At 39.2% G+C, this 13,903-nt stretch overlaps 1 protein-coding gene across 1 annotated transcript in view; it reads left to right on the forward strand.

Moving 5' to 3' along the window:
• LOC107738166 (insulin receptor-like) overlaps window positions 1-13,903 on the forward strand; it is a 65,795-nt gene that overhangs the window by 39,257 nt on the left and 12,635 nt on the right. The window contains exons 3-13 of the mRNA XM_016549882.1: window positions 565-886; window positions 4,284-4,423; window positions 5,066-5,210; window positions 5,317-5,531; window positions 5,619-5,745; window positions 6,105-6,355; window positions 7,157-7,324; window positions 7,450-7,648; window positions 11,275-11,558; window positions 11,649-11,788; window positions 12,326-12,485. Of these exons, the coding sequence (XP_016405368.1) occupies window positions 565-886; window positions 4,284-4,423; window positions 5,066-5,210; window positions 5,317-5,531; window positions 5,619-5,745; window positions 6,105-6,355; window positions 7,157-7,324; window positions 7,450-7,648; window positions 11,275-11,558; window positions 11,649-11,788; window positions 12,326-12,485 (2,151 nt within the window). The remainder of the gene's footprint in view (window positions 1-564; window positions 887-4,283; window positions 4,424-5,065; window positions 5,211-5,316; window positions 5,532-5,618; window positions 5,746-6,104; window positions 6,356-7,156; window positions 7,325-7,449; window positions 7,649-11,274; window positions 11,559-11,648; window positions 11,789-12,325; window positions 12,486-13,903) is intronic.

Consider the following 13,903-nt stretch of genomic DNA (forward strand, 5'->3'; position numbering starts at 1 on the left):
GTTGTTAAAATCAAAAGTTGCAACTGTGTTATTTAATGAGCTAACATGAACGAAGACTTGTTTTTTTTTTGTTTTTTTTACAGAGATTAATAACTTATGTAGCTATTGCTCATTGTGAATGTTAATGCATTAACTAAAGTTAACTAATGAGGTCTTATTGTAAAGTGATACCTATTGGTCTTTATTCTTTTGCACTTTAATCTGTGCAAAACTTTTAACTTTTAATTTATAAAATGTATTATTATTATTATTGCTAATAATAATCTATATTTCCAGTCAGATTTAATTTACAGCAGTCTTACTTTAGCATATTTTATTCATTTGCCATGAGAATAAAATGTGACGTTTTTTGCACTTGTTTGTTTTATATTTATTTATATATATTTCTTTTGATTTTCCCTATGGAAATGAATGGTCAAGTGTGGTAGCCTGTTTTTTTTCCCGCACTAAGCCAAACCTTCTCCCCCACTATATGAATATATGTCACTGTGAATGAGAAGCATCTGTTCTTTTCCTAACAAAAATGTCTCTGAATATAACCTCCCTCTCTCTGTCTCTCCACAGTGTGCCCATCCTCATGCAAGCACCGCGCCTGCACTAAAGACAACCAGTGCTGCCACGACCAGTGTCTGGGCGGCTGCTTGGAGCCCAACTCTTCGAGCAAATGCGTGGCCTGCCGCAACTACATGCACAATAACGCCTGCGTTGACAAGTGCCCACCTGGTTTCTACACCTTTAAGGGCTGGCGCTGCGTCAGCTTCAGCTTTTGCCAGGAGCTCCACAACAAGTGCAAGCAGGGCAAAGGTGACTGCCACGAATACGTCATCCACAAAGGCGCCTGCATCCCAGAGTGCCCTTCTGGGTACACCACTGTGAACTCCACTACGTAAGTAACCCGCTACTTATACGCTCTCCACTCAATGAACGTGCACAAATGCTAGCGCACATGTCCCCAAGTGTTGTAAAGGGTACTTCACACGCTACATGTGTGCGTCAGGACCCATAAAAGCTAAATCTGTTGTGTATGAAGTGTGACCCGTTAAGAGGGAGGTGTCTGGGTCACTGGACTACTTTATGCCTCATTTAGACTTCAGACTTGAAAATGAGATAGATAGACTAGCCGACTTTTCCTCTTTTATTTACATGAGAAACATGATTTTTATGTTTTTCATATGCTCAAACAGCACCAAGAACTCAGTGTTGGTTATATGAACTGGTAAGCTGTCCATTGCTGCTGAAAAAAGTGGGTTGGTGGTATAGCAGGTTTAAATTGGTCTAGCTGGTCTCCCAGTCTGAAAAATGTTCAAAATCCCCATAAAACCAGCGGGCCAGACAAGTCTGACCAGGCTGGGAGACCTGCTAAGACCAGCAAAACAGCTTAGGCCGGTTTAAGACATTTTTTTCAGCAGGGATTTCATGCATCCTTCCTGTTTGTCTCATTCATGGAAGAGGAACAAGAAGTGAAGAAAAGGGCTAAACTGCAAAGATGGCTTAGAGTGATCAGGGCTGTACTGACCTCAATCGACTGTCTGAGTGCACAAAAGATTATTTGGGACAGAGCGAGTGAGAGAGTGTGTCAGAAAGGGAACGTTGTATGTTAATGAGAGGAAGAGTGTGAGTTTTAAAGCAGCGCTGACTTAGCGTGAGGCTTGGCAGTGCTGTTTGTGCCCATTTAAAAAAGCTCTGAGCAGGAATAGGACGACTACAACAGACCGCTAACCTCTGTTTTACAGAGCTTTTACATAGTTTTACACAATGTATTGTTTGTTTGTGGTGGAAATGCAGGATAGCCAATGTCTCATAGCTTTATTACCTCTCACACTATTTCTACACACACGTGTTTTTGTATGCAGAAGGATGGACGATTGTTCATATAAATGGTTTTTGACATATTCTCAAATCTCTGATTTTCAGAAGCTCTTTGGTCCAGCTGTGGTCAGACACCAGCAAAAGCCCTCAATGAAAACAGCAGAGCATACAATCAAGATGAGATATTTAGATACAAGATTAAAAAAAAAAAAAAGTATCACGCGTACTTCAATATAGCAAAATAGTACCCTTGTTTGAATGGGAAATACATTTTAGCTACTATTCAGAGTTGTGATATGAAGAGCAGCAGAGAGAAAAAAATTGTTATGTTCGGACATTTTGGGATATGATTTTTATATGCTTACCAGGGCTGCATTTATTTGATTGAAATTACAGAAAACTTCTTATTAAAAATTATAAGAAGTTTAAATTTCTTTTAAAAATTTAAACTTTTTTAAATTTAAAATTGTATTACAGTTGTCACAATTTAAAATAACTGTTTTCCGGTTAATGTGTTTTAAAATGTAATTGCCTGTGATGCCATTATTCCAGTCTTCAGTGTCACATGATCCTTTAGAAATCATGCTAATATGCTGCTTTTAAATGTCTTTACTGTCACTTTGGATAAATTTAATGAATTCTTGCAGACCCTTAACTTTTGAATTGTAGTGTGCTCAAAATTAATGAAATGTCCATTTTATGCTTTAAGAGACCTCCAAAACAATATTGGGCACTGGTCAAACATCTCCTATAATAATAGTGATTTTATTTGCTTGCAAAAAAAAAATGAATTTGATGCTTTTTGTCCATAGAGTGTTTATTTGTGGAATCTACCAGATTTTTATTTATTTATTTATTTTGCACCTTTGAGCCAAAAAACATTTTCTTACCCAGAAATGAAAATTCGATCATTTTTTACTCACCCTCAGTTCACTTCAAACCCATCTAATAGTTTATTCTACTGATGAAAATGTGTAATGCCCAAGCTGTTTTTATTCATACTGCAACAACACAAAATGGTAAGTCATACTGACAATCTGCAGAAAGCATAAGCACCATAAGCATAAGCAATCTTTCAGGAAATTACCCCTTATGTCTCTTTCACTATATTCCAAGTCTTCTGAAGCCATTCTATAGCTTTGTTTGAGTTAACAGACTATATTTTGTGTGTAATGAGTTTCTCAGACGCAACTACTACATGGCTTCAGATGTTGTATGAACCACTTTTGACACTTTTTATCATTTTTGGAGCTTGACAGTCTGAATCACCATCCTGTTTTGTTGTATCTAAAAAGCAGACCTAAAATTTACTATTAAATCATGTGGTTGAAGAAAAATTAAGGTGGGTAAATCATGAGAGAACTGAAATGCGTGTTCTGCCAGATAGGACACTCCTCTTTTCTCTTACTCTTTTTCCTTCCCTCTTTCTCATGATACTCTTGCTTCCCCTGTGCCAGTATGACCCCTAGGCTGGGCAGTGTGGGTGCACTGTGGGAATTCAGACAGCAGACACACAAATCAAAGAGGCTGGACAGACACAGCACAGTGGTCAGGCCTCTCGCCCCGCACTGCCGCCCTCAGTTACAGTCTCAGCACGCTATCTGGCCTCCATTGAGATATCAGGAGTTTCGACACCCTTGTCTCATCAGCTTGTGTCTCTCTGTCTATCAGCTGCATAGACAGGGAGCGCCGTCTGGCCACTGACAGATAAACGACTCTTGAGTTGCATCCCTGCCGCAGGGTGACACGGCATACTGGACTCTCTGATATGTCTGCAATACGGCTTTCACCCACGCACCAGCTTCGCTTCAGATTAGCTGGATAAACCGCAGCACATTCCGTCCTTTTTGGCAGGTACCACAAAAGAGCAAAGAGGCTCAAAACACAGCGACAACCCATTACTTGCGCTTTACCCGATAGGTGGTTTGTGCACATTCTTGGCATGGCTTCACATGTTGTGACGCTATTATAATTAAGACTTTTAGCATGTAAACCACGCCTCCATGTCGTTTGTTTTGCTTGTGGATTCACACTTTATTACAGTTGTCGTACAAATATGCGTAGCGTAGTTTCACAGGAAACAGTGGCGCAGAAAGCATCCTGCACAAAAGACAAACAGTTCCTCAGTCAGGCCCGACGTATCTACAGAAACAATCAGTGATTAAGCTGTGTCTCTGGCACGTCTGAGAGAACGTCTCATTCATCCTTGATTGCACCCTCGGCCTACACTGCAAGGTCACCCGCGCCCCCCGCTCCCAGCGCTGACACTTTGCACAACAGGATCCACGTCCTTGACACAAACAATCCGTTATTGTCCTAATGCCGCAAATTTGCTTCAATGTCAACTAGAATAGAAACACTTCATCATATCTGCGTTTCTTTGTTTCCATGTTCTGTTCACAGCACGTGTGGGTGAATGACTTTTGTTTGTCATGCGGCTTTGTGTACATGTGACTCTGTGTTCTGTGCCGCAGGTTGAACTGCACCCCTTGCGCTGGCCTCTGTCCCAAAGTGTGCATGGGGCTGAAGACAGTGGACTCAGTCACTGCGGCGCAAGCTCTGAGAGGATGCACTGTGATCAATGGCAGTTTGGTCATCAACATCCGCGGAGGGAGTAAGAACAAACAAACTCTGTAATACAATTTCTCCTCTTTGTGCAAGTGTAGAAGGACGTCTTTATTACACAGCTCTCTGGAATTCATGGTTCTGATTGGTTAATCAGCGTTCTGCAAATGTTATTGTATGACTAAACTATATCATTGGATAATGTCTGTGGCAACCATTATCCTTTAAAGATTAGCAATTAAACATCAATTACATGTTAGTTTTTATTTATTTATTTATGTATTTATTTATTTATACACACACACACACACACACATTTTCTGTTATTTAATTATTAATCTGTCAATTATTCTAGAGTATAAATATATATAATTTAAATAATCATATAAATATACACAATAATTATTACAAAACTTATAATTATTCATTTGTCTGTTATTCAGGGGTATAATAATATTAATAAATAATTAATGTAATAATTAATAACATCATACATTTCTCTATTTTGCACTGTGACTGCATTACCACCTTGGGTGTGCATTTACTTCCAATAATTCAATGGTTTGTCATTAATTATTGCTTGTGTAATCAATTACAAAAACACATACACTTATATGTACATTCATCAGAGTGCAGGTTTTCAAAAATTTAGATTTTAATCTTGCTCTTCTTTTCTATTTCTTCCTGTTAGATAACATTGCTGCAGAGCTGGAAGCTAACTTGGGACAGCTGGAGGAGATTACCGGCTACCTGACTGTACGACACTCATATGCCCTAGTCTCTCTATCTTTCCTTCGCAAGCTCCGAATCATCCATGGAGAGATGCAGGAAGTTGGGTATGAGTCTTGTCATTGGATTTGTCAAACCTAATGGTCTCATGTCATCTATATATTCCCTCCTCTTCCCTCGTCCTCACTCGTGTGCTGTGTTCTTTCCCATCAGGAATTATTCCTTCTACGCCCTCGATAACCAGAACCTGCGTCAGCTGTGGGACTGGTCCAAACACAACCTAACCATCAAGCAGGGTCGCATGTTTTTCCATCATAATTCTAAACTCTGCATGTCAGAAATCCGGAAGATGGAGGAGGTGACGGGCACTAAGAACCGGCAAACAAAGAATGACATTGTCTCAAAGACCAATGGAGATCAGGCTTCATGTGAGGAAGGCGTAGCCTTGCGATTCAGTTATGCTCATATGCTCTTTCTGAATAAATCTGAATGCGTTTTTCTTGCTGTTTCACTAGGTGAGAGCCAGGTTTTGAAGTTCACACAGATTCGCACACTTTCTGACAAGATCATAATTAAATGGGAGCCTTTCTGGCCACCAGATTTTCGAGACCTCCTGGGATTCATGGTTTTATACAAAGAGGCGTAAGTGACTCAACTATTTATATGGAGCTTAATCAATGTAGACAGTTTATTTACTGTGTTTTTAATGAGGCTGTGAGGAATATAAGTACTGTCCAAAATCCAGAGCGTTTTGCCCACTGGAAAGTTTTAAGTGAAGTCTGTATTTTGTATTTTGCCAACTTAATGGTCCATACCAAGTTAAACAGACCATACTTCTTGTACTTCCGCCTCGTTTTCATTTTCACCATATTCAAAACGTCATCTACCCTGACTCTAAGGTTCTTTTTATAGCTGTTCTTAGTTTTTGTAGATTGAGTTCATTGCAATGAAGTGATGATTTCTGTGTAAGGATTTGTTGATATTTCTCTCTGCTTCTCTAGGCCATATAAGAACGTGACTGAGTTTGATGGTCAGGATGCATGTGGCTCTAACAGCTGGGTCATAGCAGATGTAGACCCTCCGCCTCGCGCCACAGATGGAAAGGAACAGCAGGAACCCGGGTACCTCATCCTCCCTCTGAAGCCGTGGACGCAGTACGCCATCATGGTCAAAACCCAGCTCTCCGCTTCTGATGAACACCAAGTCCATGGAGCGAAGAGCGAAATCATCTATGTCCGCACCAATGCTACCAGTAAGAGCTTCAGAAGCAGCGTCATAGGAAGATTATGGCGGTTTTTACGACTCCCTATGCTGTCATGCAAAATTAAATTTTAAAAATATTATTATTTTTCCAAAAGTGGAGAGGACAAACCTAGAAATTTAGAAAGTACACCCTTGCTCAAAAGAATCATTTTCTCTATTAGAGGTTTGAATTTGAAGCATTTGTATGCATGATCTGTCCCAAACCTGCTTAAACTGAATTTAGTCACTTCTGAAGTTGTTTTCTGATTCCAGTAGCAGTGTTTATTGTGTAGGCTTGGCATGGAAGGCAATAAAAGAGGTCAAAGGCTGGTAAAATAGGTTGCTGATGACTTTCAGCGGTATGAAATCACTCAGCAGTGTGCAGCATGACAGGCCGTGATTTAGGAGAAAAAACGAATGTGGTTTGCTTTCAGTACTGCCAGGTGTCTGTCTGGCTTCCTTTTGAGCTTGTTTTGTCTTTCTCTCCTGATAAACCACATAACCATTCACTAAGTTGAGAACGTTGTTTCGGCAGCTGGTTGGCAAGAGCTGAAAGTAGTGCTTTAGGGTTTTTCTCTTTTTTTGGGGGGGGGTTTAGTAAACGGTTGGGTTTGCACGCCGTGACATCGATGGTGCCCCTCCACTTCTTCATTTTTAGACGAAGCTGTCGTTATTCTTCTTGTCTCATTGGTGCCCCAGTCTGACAATGTGGTCTAGCCAGAATTGAGTTTAGTCTGCTGTTCTACTAGTCTACTTTTTTGGCTTGTTCTCATGTAAAATCATTCATGTTTTTTTTTTCTTCTTTTTTTAGAACCATCTGTGCCCCTGGACCCCATATCCTCATCAAACTCTTCATCTCAGATCATACTGAAGTGGAAGCCCCCTAATGATCCAAACGGAAACATCACACACTACCTGGTCTTCTGCCAGCAGCAACCAGAAGCCAGCGAGCTCTATAAGTTTGATTACTGTCAGAAAGGTTAGAAAACATACATAATGTAGAACATACACACTACCATTCAAAAGTTTAGGGTTGGCAAGACTCGAGCTGTTATCTCTAATGGTGTCAGAACAAAGTCTGAGCCTTGTGTTGCTGTTGTTCAGGTATGAAGCTGCCCACCAGAGCCCCCACCCAAGTGGACAGTGAAGAGGAACAGAAGTGGAACCAAACCGAAGAGCAGGGCCAAGATAGCCGCTGCTGCGCTTGCCCCAAAACAGAGAAAGAGCTGAAGAAAGAGGCGGAAGAGACAGAGTACCGCAAAACCTTCGAGAACTACCTCCATAATGAAGTCTTTGAGCTCAGGTAAACTTTCTGGTTCCTCATTTAACTAGTGTAGATTACAATTGCAAAAATGTAAGTGTAATTGATAATGAAAATCATTGATTTATAAATTATCATTTAGAACCTGCACCAGTGACGCAGTAGTAAAAATTTGTTTTCTATGAAAAAAAATTTTTTTTCTTTTTTTTGTGCGTTCAATATATAGCGCATATTATATGGACTATTTCATATATAAACAACATATGGCACACATTATTCATAACTTTTTCATTTATAGACAATATTGCATATATTAAATATACTTAATATATGGAATGCATAATAGAAACTTTTTTAAATTTATGGGCAACATATATCAAGCAATATATAGCAAACATTTATATACATTTTTTCATATATAAATAATATCACATTTATAAACACTGTAATATATAGACTATTTAGCATACTGCACATTATATAAACTTTTTCCCACATATAGGAGATATATAGCATAGAAACATTATGTAGACTCATTCATGAATTAACAGTATATTGCATATATTATATAAACATTTTTCATATGTAGGCAATATATAGCATACACTTTTTTATTTTTAGGCAATATATAGCATGAATTATATAGACTTTTTACATATATAGTCAGTATATATCATACATTAGGTCTTTTTATTTGCATATATGGACAGTTTTCACATTGTTTCAAGCAGAGCATTTTGCAGGAATTATCAACAGTTTGATCAATTATCAAAATAGTTCTTAGTTAGTCCTAGGGTAAAGGCTTTAGAAACAGATTATATTTTTCCATTCAGAGACCCTTGAGATGCAGCTGTCAGATTGTTCACCTAACATGACCCTCTAGGTGGAGATTCTCAAGTGGTTCATGGTGTTCATCTGTTTTCTCCAGAGTTCTAAGCTCAGGGTTGAACTTCTTAAGGCTGATTTATACTTCTGCGTCGGACCTAGGCCGTAGCCTTTACGCCGTAGGCTATGCGTCAGTTTTCATTTATACTTCTGCGTCGTTGTCCGCGTCAACGTGCAGTACACATGCAAACCGCTAGTCAGCAGTGTCCACGGGCATGTTGCTGGTGTAACCCGCAGTACCACGGCAAAAGCCGAAGAAGAAGCGGCTCATCGGAGAAGCATTATAGCCGTGACGGCGGCAAATAAATATCAAATCATTAAATCATTATTTAAAACTACAAAAAGGAGACAACAACGGAACAGGAGATGATGGCATTCTTTCAATCTGCACAAGGACTTGTACCACGGCAGATCAACATTGTTTGTTGCGGACAACTACTGATGTATAATGCTATGTAGTATAATAAATGATAAGACACTTGTTCTTTGCTTATTTTATATAAGAAGGTGCAACAGTAAAATATATTTGAGTGCACATAAACACACACAAAACTCAAGTACATATGGAGGGAGGGGTTCTTGCAGACCAATCACAGCGCTTGCGGTCTGTGTAGAATTGACGCGCTGTTAGATTTTTGGAGAGATGCACGTCAGGCTACGGCGTATGGGTGTGCATCTATGCGTAAGCTACGGCGTAGGTTCGACGCAGAAGTATAAATTGGGCTTTAGTGGTCAGGCTGGGCTGTTTTTGACTCCAGCAAGACCTTGAGTATGTGTTTTTGTTAGGTGCTTTTTCACTGTCTTTGTGTATCTTTGGCCTTCAGAAGCTCACAGCTGGCTTTAAAGATCCCGTTCCACTCCTACACACACATGCACACTCGCACATTCACACAAACTTTCTCTCATGCCTTGCACAGGCCTTGGTTTAGTGTAATCTTTGTTTTGAAGATGTTGTCTGCTCTGTAGTAGTGATAGACAATGTTGACAACGACTACACGACGCGTTCAGAGGAAGTGCAGACTCCTACACAGACGGTTTGTCTCGCTACCCTTCATTGTTCTAAATATTATGGTTGTCTTGCAGCTGGTCTGCACGTTTTATTCACAGCGCTTTTACAGACTATAAAAAGTATTCAGTTCATTTTATTTAGATGTTAAAATATGGTTTTACTTAAAAATTATTTTATCCTCGGAAATGCTTTGGCTCTTAGAACACACCAAAAGAGCTGAATCCTCCTGTCCTGAGCTCTTATATTTGAGGAAATAACTGAAGGCTGTGGTGCTCTGGTAGTGGTTTACCACTGGAATAGTTAAAACCAACCACATGAAATGCTCCTCTGCTCCCTCTAGTGGTGATGTAAGTAATGAACTCGATGAACTGGAATTTTGTGGCTTGTAATCCATGTATGGTTGTGTTGTACTCCTTAAAAGATGACCAAAATAATAACTTTTAGCAAATATACACATTTAGATTTTGTCTTCTGATATAGTGGGTCAAATACATGAACGTTCAGTAGTCTGGGGTTGGTAATATTGTGTAGTGTTTTTGAAAGAGTATCTTTTGCCTACCAAGGCTACATTCATGTGATAAAGTGAAAAACAATAAAACATTACAGTTAAACTGTAATACTTTGAAAAAGTATTACCATCTAAAATAACTATTTTCTATTTTCAAAATGGAGTTCCAGTTCCAGTTAAATTTTTTTTGTTATCAATGTTGAAAATCAGGGATCACCAGACTCTGTCCTGGAGGGCCGGTGTCCTGCAGAGTTTAGCTCCAACCCTAATCAAACACATCTGAACCAGATAATCAAGGTCTTAGGTATACTTGAAACTTCCAGGCAGGTGTGTTGAGGCAAGTTGGAGCTAAACCCTGTTGAAAATAGTCCTTAGTGCTTTATATTTCTTTATAATGCTTTCTTTAATGTTTTTGCAAGAAACCATGGACTCTGATAAATATATAATTGAAAAGAGTAGCATTTATTGGAAATAGAAAACTTTTGTAATGTTATAAATGTTTTTTGCTGTCATTTTGATCAGTTTTCTATGTTCTTTATAAGTTCAAGTATAATTTAAAAAAAAGTCTTACTGACACTAAATATCTGAATGCCCATGTATATTGATATGTTGTCTTGCGCAGCCAGATTTTTTGTCCAGTTGATTCTCTTTACAATGTAAATATTCTCGCAAACAACCTGCTTCGACAGGAAATGTCAACAGTAGGACAACTGCACTCAAGTTAACTTGCTAATGTTTGAATTTGTTCAGAGGTGTTGAATGAATAGTCACTTTAAGATTCCATATATTTCCTAAACCATAATTTGCCACGCTTTTGATGTAATTATACAGTCATTTGTGGTCTGTATTCAACAATGAAGTGATAATGGAAGCCCTTTTCCTTCTGAGCTGTAGTGAAGCTAGCTTAGTCACAGAGCCAAAGAAAGAACAGACTCTGCATCATAAGGCATTTGTAATATCCCTTTTGATTTTTCCCACGTTGCTTTGAAGATTTGAAGATTGTGACTTGAACATCTGTTTAGCGCAGATGACCATTCGATTAATGGACTCAATAAAAGCTGCAACATATAGAACTGCCATTTAAATGTTTGTTTTGCCGCAGTCAATCAGATTGTTTGATCTTCGGGCAAGGCTGCATAATTTACATGCATGATTACATGACTCACTTCAGCTGATATCACAACATATACACACTTTTTCAACATCCACAGCCATTCAAGACTGAATCTAAATCTAGTACCTCTTTGCGTGTTTCTGTGTCTCTAGGACATCAAGACAGCGTCGATCTCTGGTGGGCATTGCCAACAGGACCTCGTCTCGTCTTTTCACTACGCCCTCTTCACTGCCCAATGGCTCTGCCACTCGTAGCCCAGAGGAGGAAGCAGAAGCCAATAAGATTTCCCTGATTGTTCAGACCAAGGAGTCGACGGTCATCTCTAATCTGCGCCATTTTACCAGCTACCAGATAGAAATCCATGCCTGCAACCATGAGACTGACCCCTCTCGCTGCAGTATGGCGGCCTATGTCAGTGCCCGCACCATGCCTGAAGGTATGGGATTGTTATTTTATGATGCAGTTTTATTTCATATAGTATAGTGAATATATTTTTAATAACTTATCTTTTTATCTGTTTTTATAGATAAAGCAGATGACATTGTAGGGCCGATTATCTGTGAGGTGTCTGAGTACTCCGTACACATCCGGTGGATGGAGCCTAAGGCCCCTAACGGCATGATTATTCTCTATGAAGTCCATTATAAGAGACTGGGAGATACAGAGGTGAGATGTTACATGAGATCGAAGTCTGTATTCTTTCCAGGCTCTCTGCTCCCATAAATGCTGGCTGCACTTTAAATCTGATTTTAATCAATCCTGTTGAAATCAACATGTGCTAGCTCCAAATCAACAAGCTATTTTAGCATCATTGCATCATTGCTGTGTATTTCTGTAACCATGGAGAAATCTAGCCAGAGACACAGGAAATGTCCCTAATGTTGTTTTTGAAAAGCTTTGGATAAACAAGGGATGATTATATAAAGGCTAATAATTGTTGTAAGCGAAACAAAACATGATGGTTTTGCACTTAGTGGCACATGCACCTGTTTCCGTTGATGGATTTGAAACACTCTGTTGTAACTGTTTACGCTGACCTCTGGCAGTTTCATTAAAGCCTGATGAGTAATATTTGGATGTATTAGTGTGAGATGGACTTTAAAACCATGATAAAAGCCAAGACTTTGCCACTGGCTAATGGACGTCTTCAATCCGATGTGCACAGCAGTGTGGGTTATCTAACTGTGTGCCTTTATGTCTTAGGAGCTGCACCATTGCGTATCCAGGAAGAATTATATTGCAGACGGAGGCTGCAAGCTGAGAGTGGTGCATCCTGGGAACTATACATTGCGGATCAGAGCCACCTCTCTGGCAGGCAATGGATCATGGACAGAGCCAACACACTTCTATGTGGAAGACCTACGTAAGACGCTATTACACACACACACACACACACACACACAGTTTGTATGTAATGCTTATGAATCTCGTATTTTCAGTTTTTAAATTATGCATAAAGACCCACATAACTGAATTTTGAGAAGGTTTTTTGTGTGTATATGTGGGAAAACTTGTAAATATTCACACACACTGATATAATGGGGCAAAGTTTCAACCTCTAGGATTTCATTAGGGAAAAAAATTGAAATTAAAATGCCATTGAAATCAATTAAAATGCCATTGATTTTGTTTTTTTTTAACCCTAAATTGGTTTTATTGTTGTTTTTTGTTGTTTTGTCATTTGTGTTTTAATTTATTTATTATTGATTATAGATTATTTTTTAATTCCTTGGGAGGCCCGGTGCCAGGATGGCATAACTGGGGGGCATTTCAATCCCAATGGGGGGGGCACTAATTATAATGCACAATGACAAAACAGACACGGATGCGCCCGCGCGCATTCATACAAAAGTTGACTAGTTTTTAAAGTAAATTTTTAAAGATATTTTAAAATGTTTGTTGCATGGTTTAAAAATACCTTTTATAAAATTTTGTTTTTGAGAGACAAAAAAACGGCTAAGCCATGTAAAGGCCAAGTCGCATTTTATTATTACATTCATGAATAGCCTAATGTAAAATGCCGGTAAATAAAGCTGAATGTTTACTAACATTATAAATACAGATAAACATAGCTAAAAGCTATTTTAGTTCCTCTCACTCCATAACAAATCCTTTACATTTAACAGTATTCAGAAAGATAATGAAAAATAGGATAGTAATCAAACATTAACACAAAATGAATTCATTGCTGCCGAAACTGAAACGGGCATTGGGCTCACATATGGCGCTTTTCCACTGCATGGTAGGCACGGTACGGCTCGGTACGGTTCACTTTTGGGGGGTTTTCCACTGGGTACAGTAACTGGTACTTTTTTTAGTACCACCTCGGTTGAGGTTCCAAGTGAACCGTACCGTTACCAAAACATGATGTGTAAACTCTGCTGATCACGGATTGGCCAGAGAGAATAGTCACTGAACTTGCGACACAAACACAACAGAACCGCTAGATTTAAATCAGCACAGCCAGCGAAGGATCGAACGCAACTGTTTTGAACAAGCGCAACTTTTTTAACAACCAAAAAGTGTCTGTTTTGTTGTCTGTTGAGGAAGTACAGACATTCCTCTCGTTGATAGCAGAGGAGCACCTACCTCTCTTATTCGGCATGAATCCACTCAAAAATGTTTTTAATGGATTCACACGTTTCAAAATCAATGTTCTAAAGCAGCGGTTCTCAATACTGTTCCTCGCTTCCCCCTGCTCTGCACACGCTCTGCATCTCTCGTTCGCTCTCTCTCGCTCTCTCTCTCTCTCTCTCTCTCTCTCTCTCTCATTCAGCTCAG

This window comes from Sinocyclocheilus rhinocerous, unplaced genomic scaffold (assembly GCF_001515625.1).
Source record: "Sinocyclocheilus rhinocerous isolate Xijiao unplaced genomic scaffold, SAMN03320098_v1.1 scaffold254, whole genome shotgun sequence".
NCBI lineage: Eukaryota > Metazoa > Chordata > Actinopteri > Cypriniformes > Cyprinidae > Sinocyclocheilus > Sinocyclocheilus rhinocerous.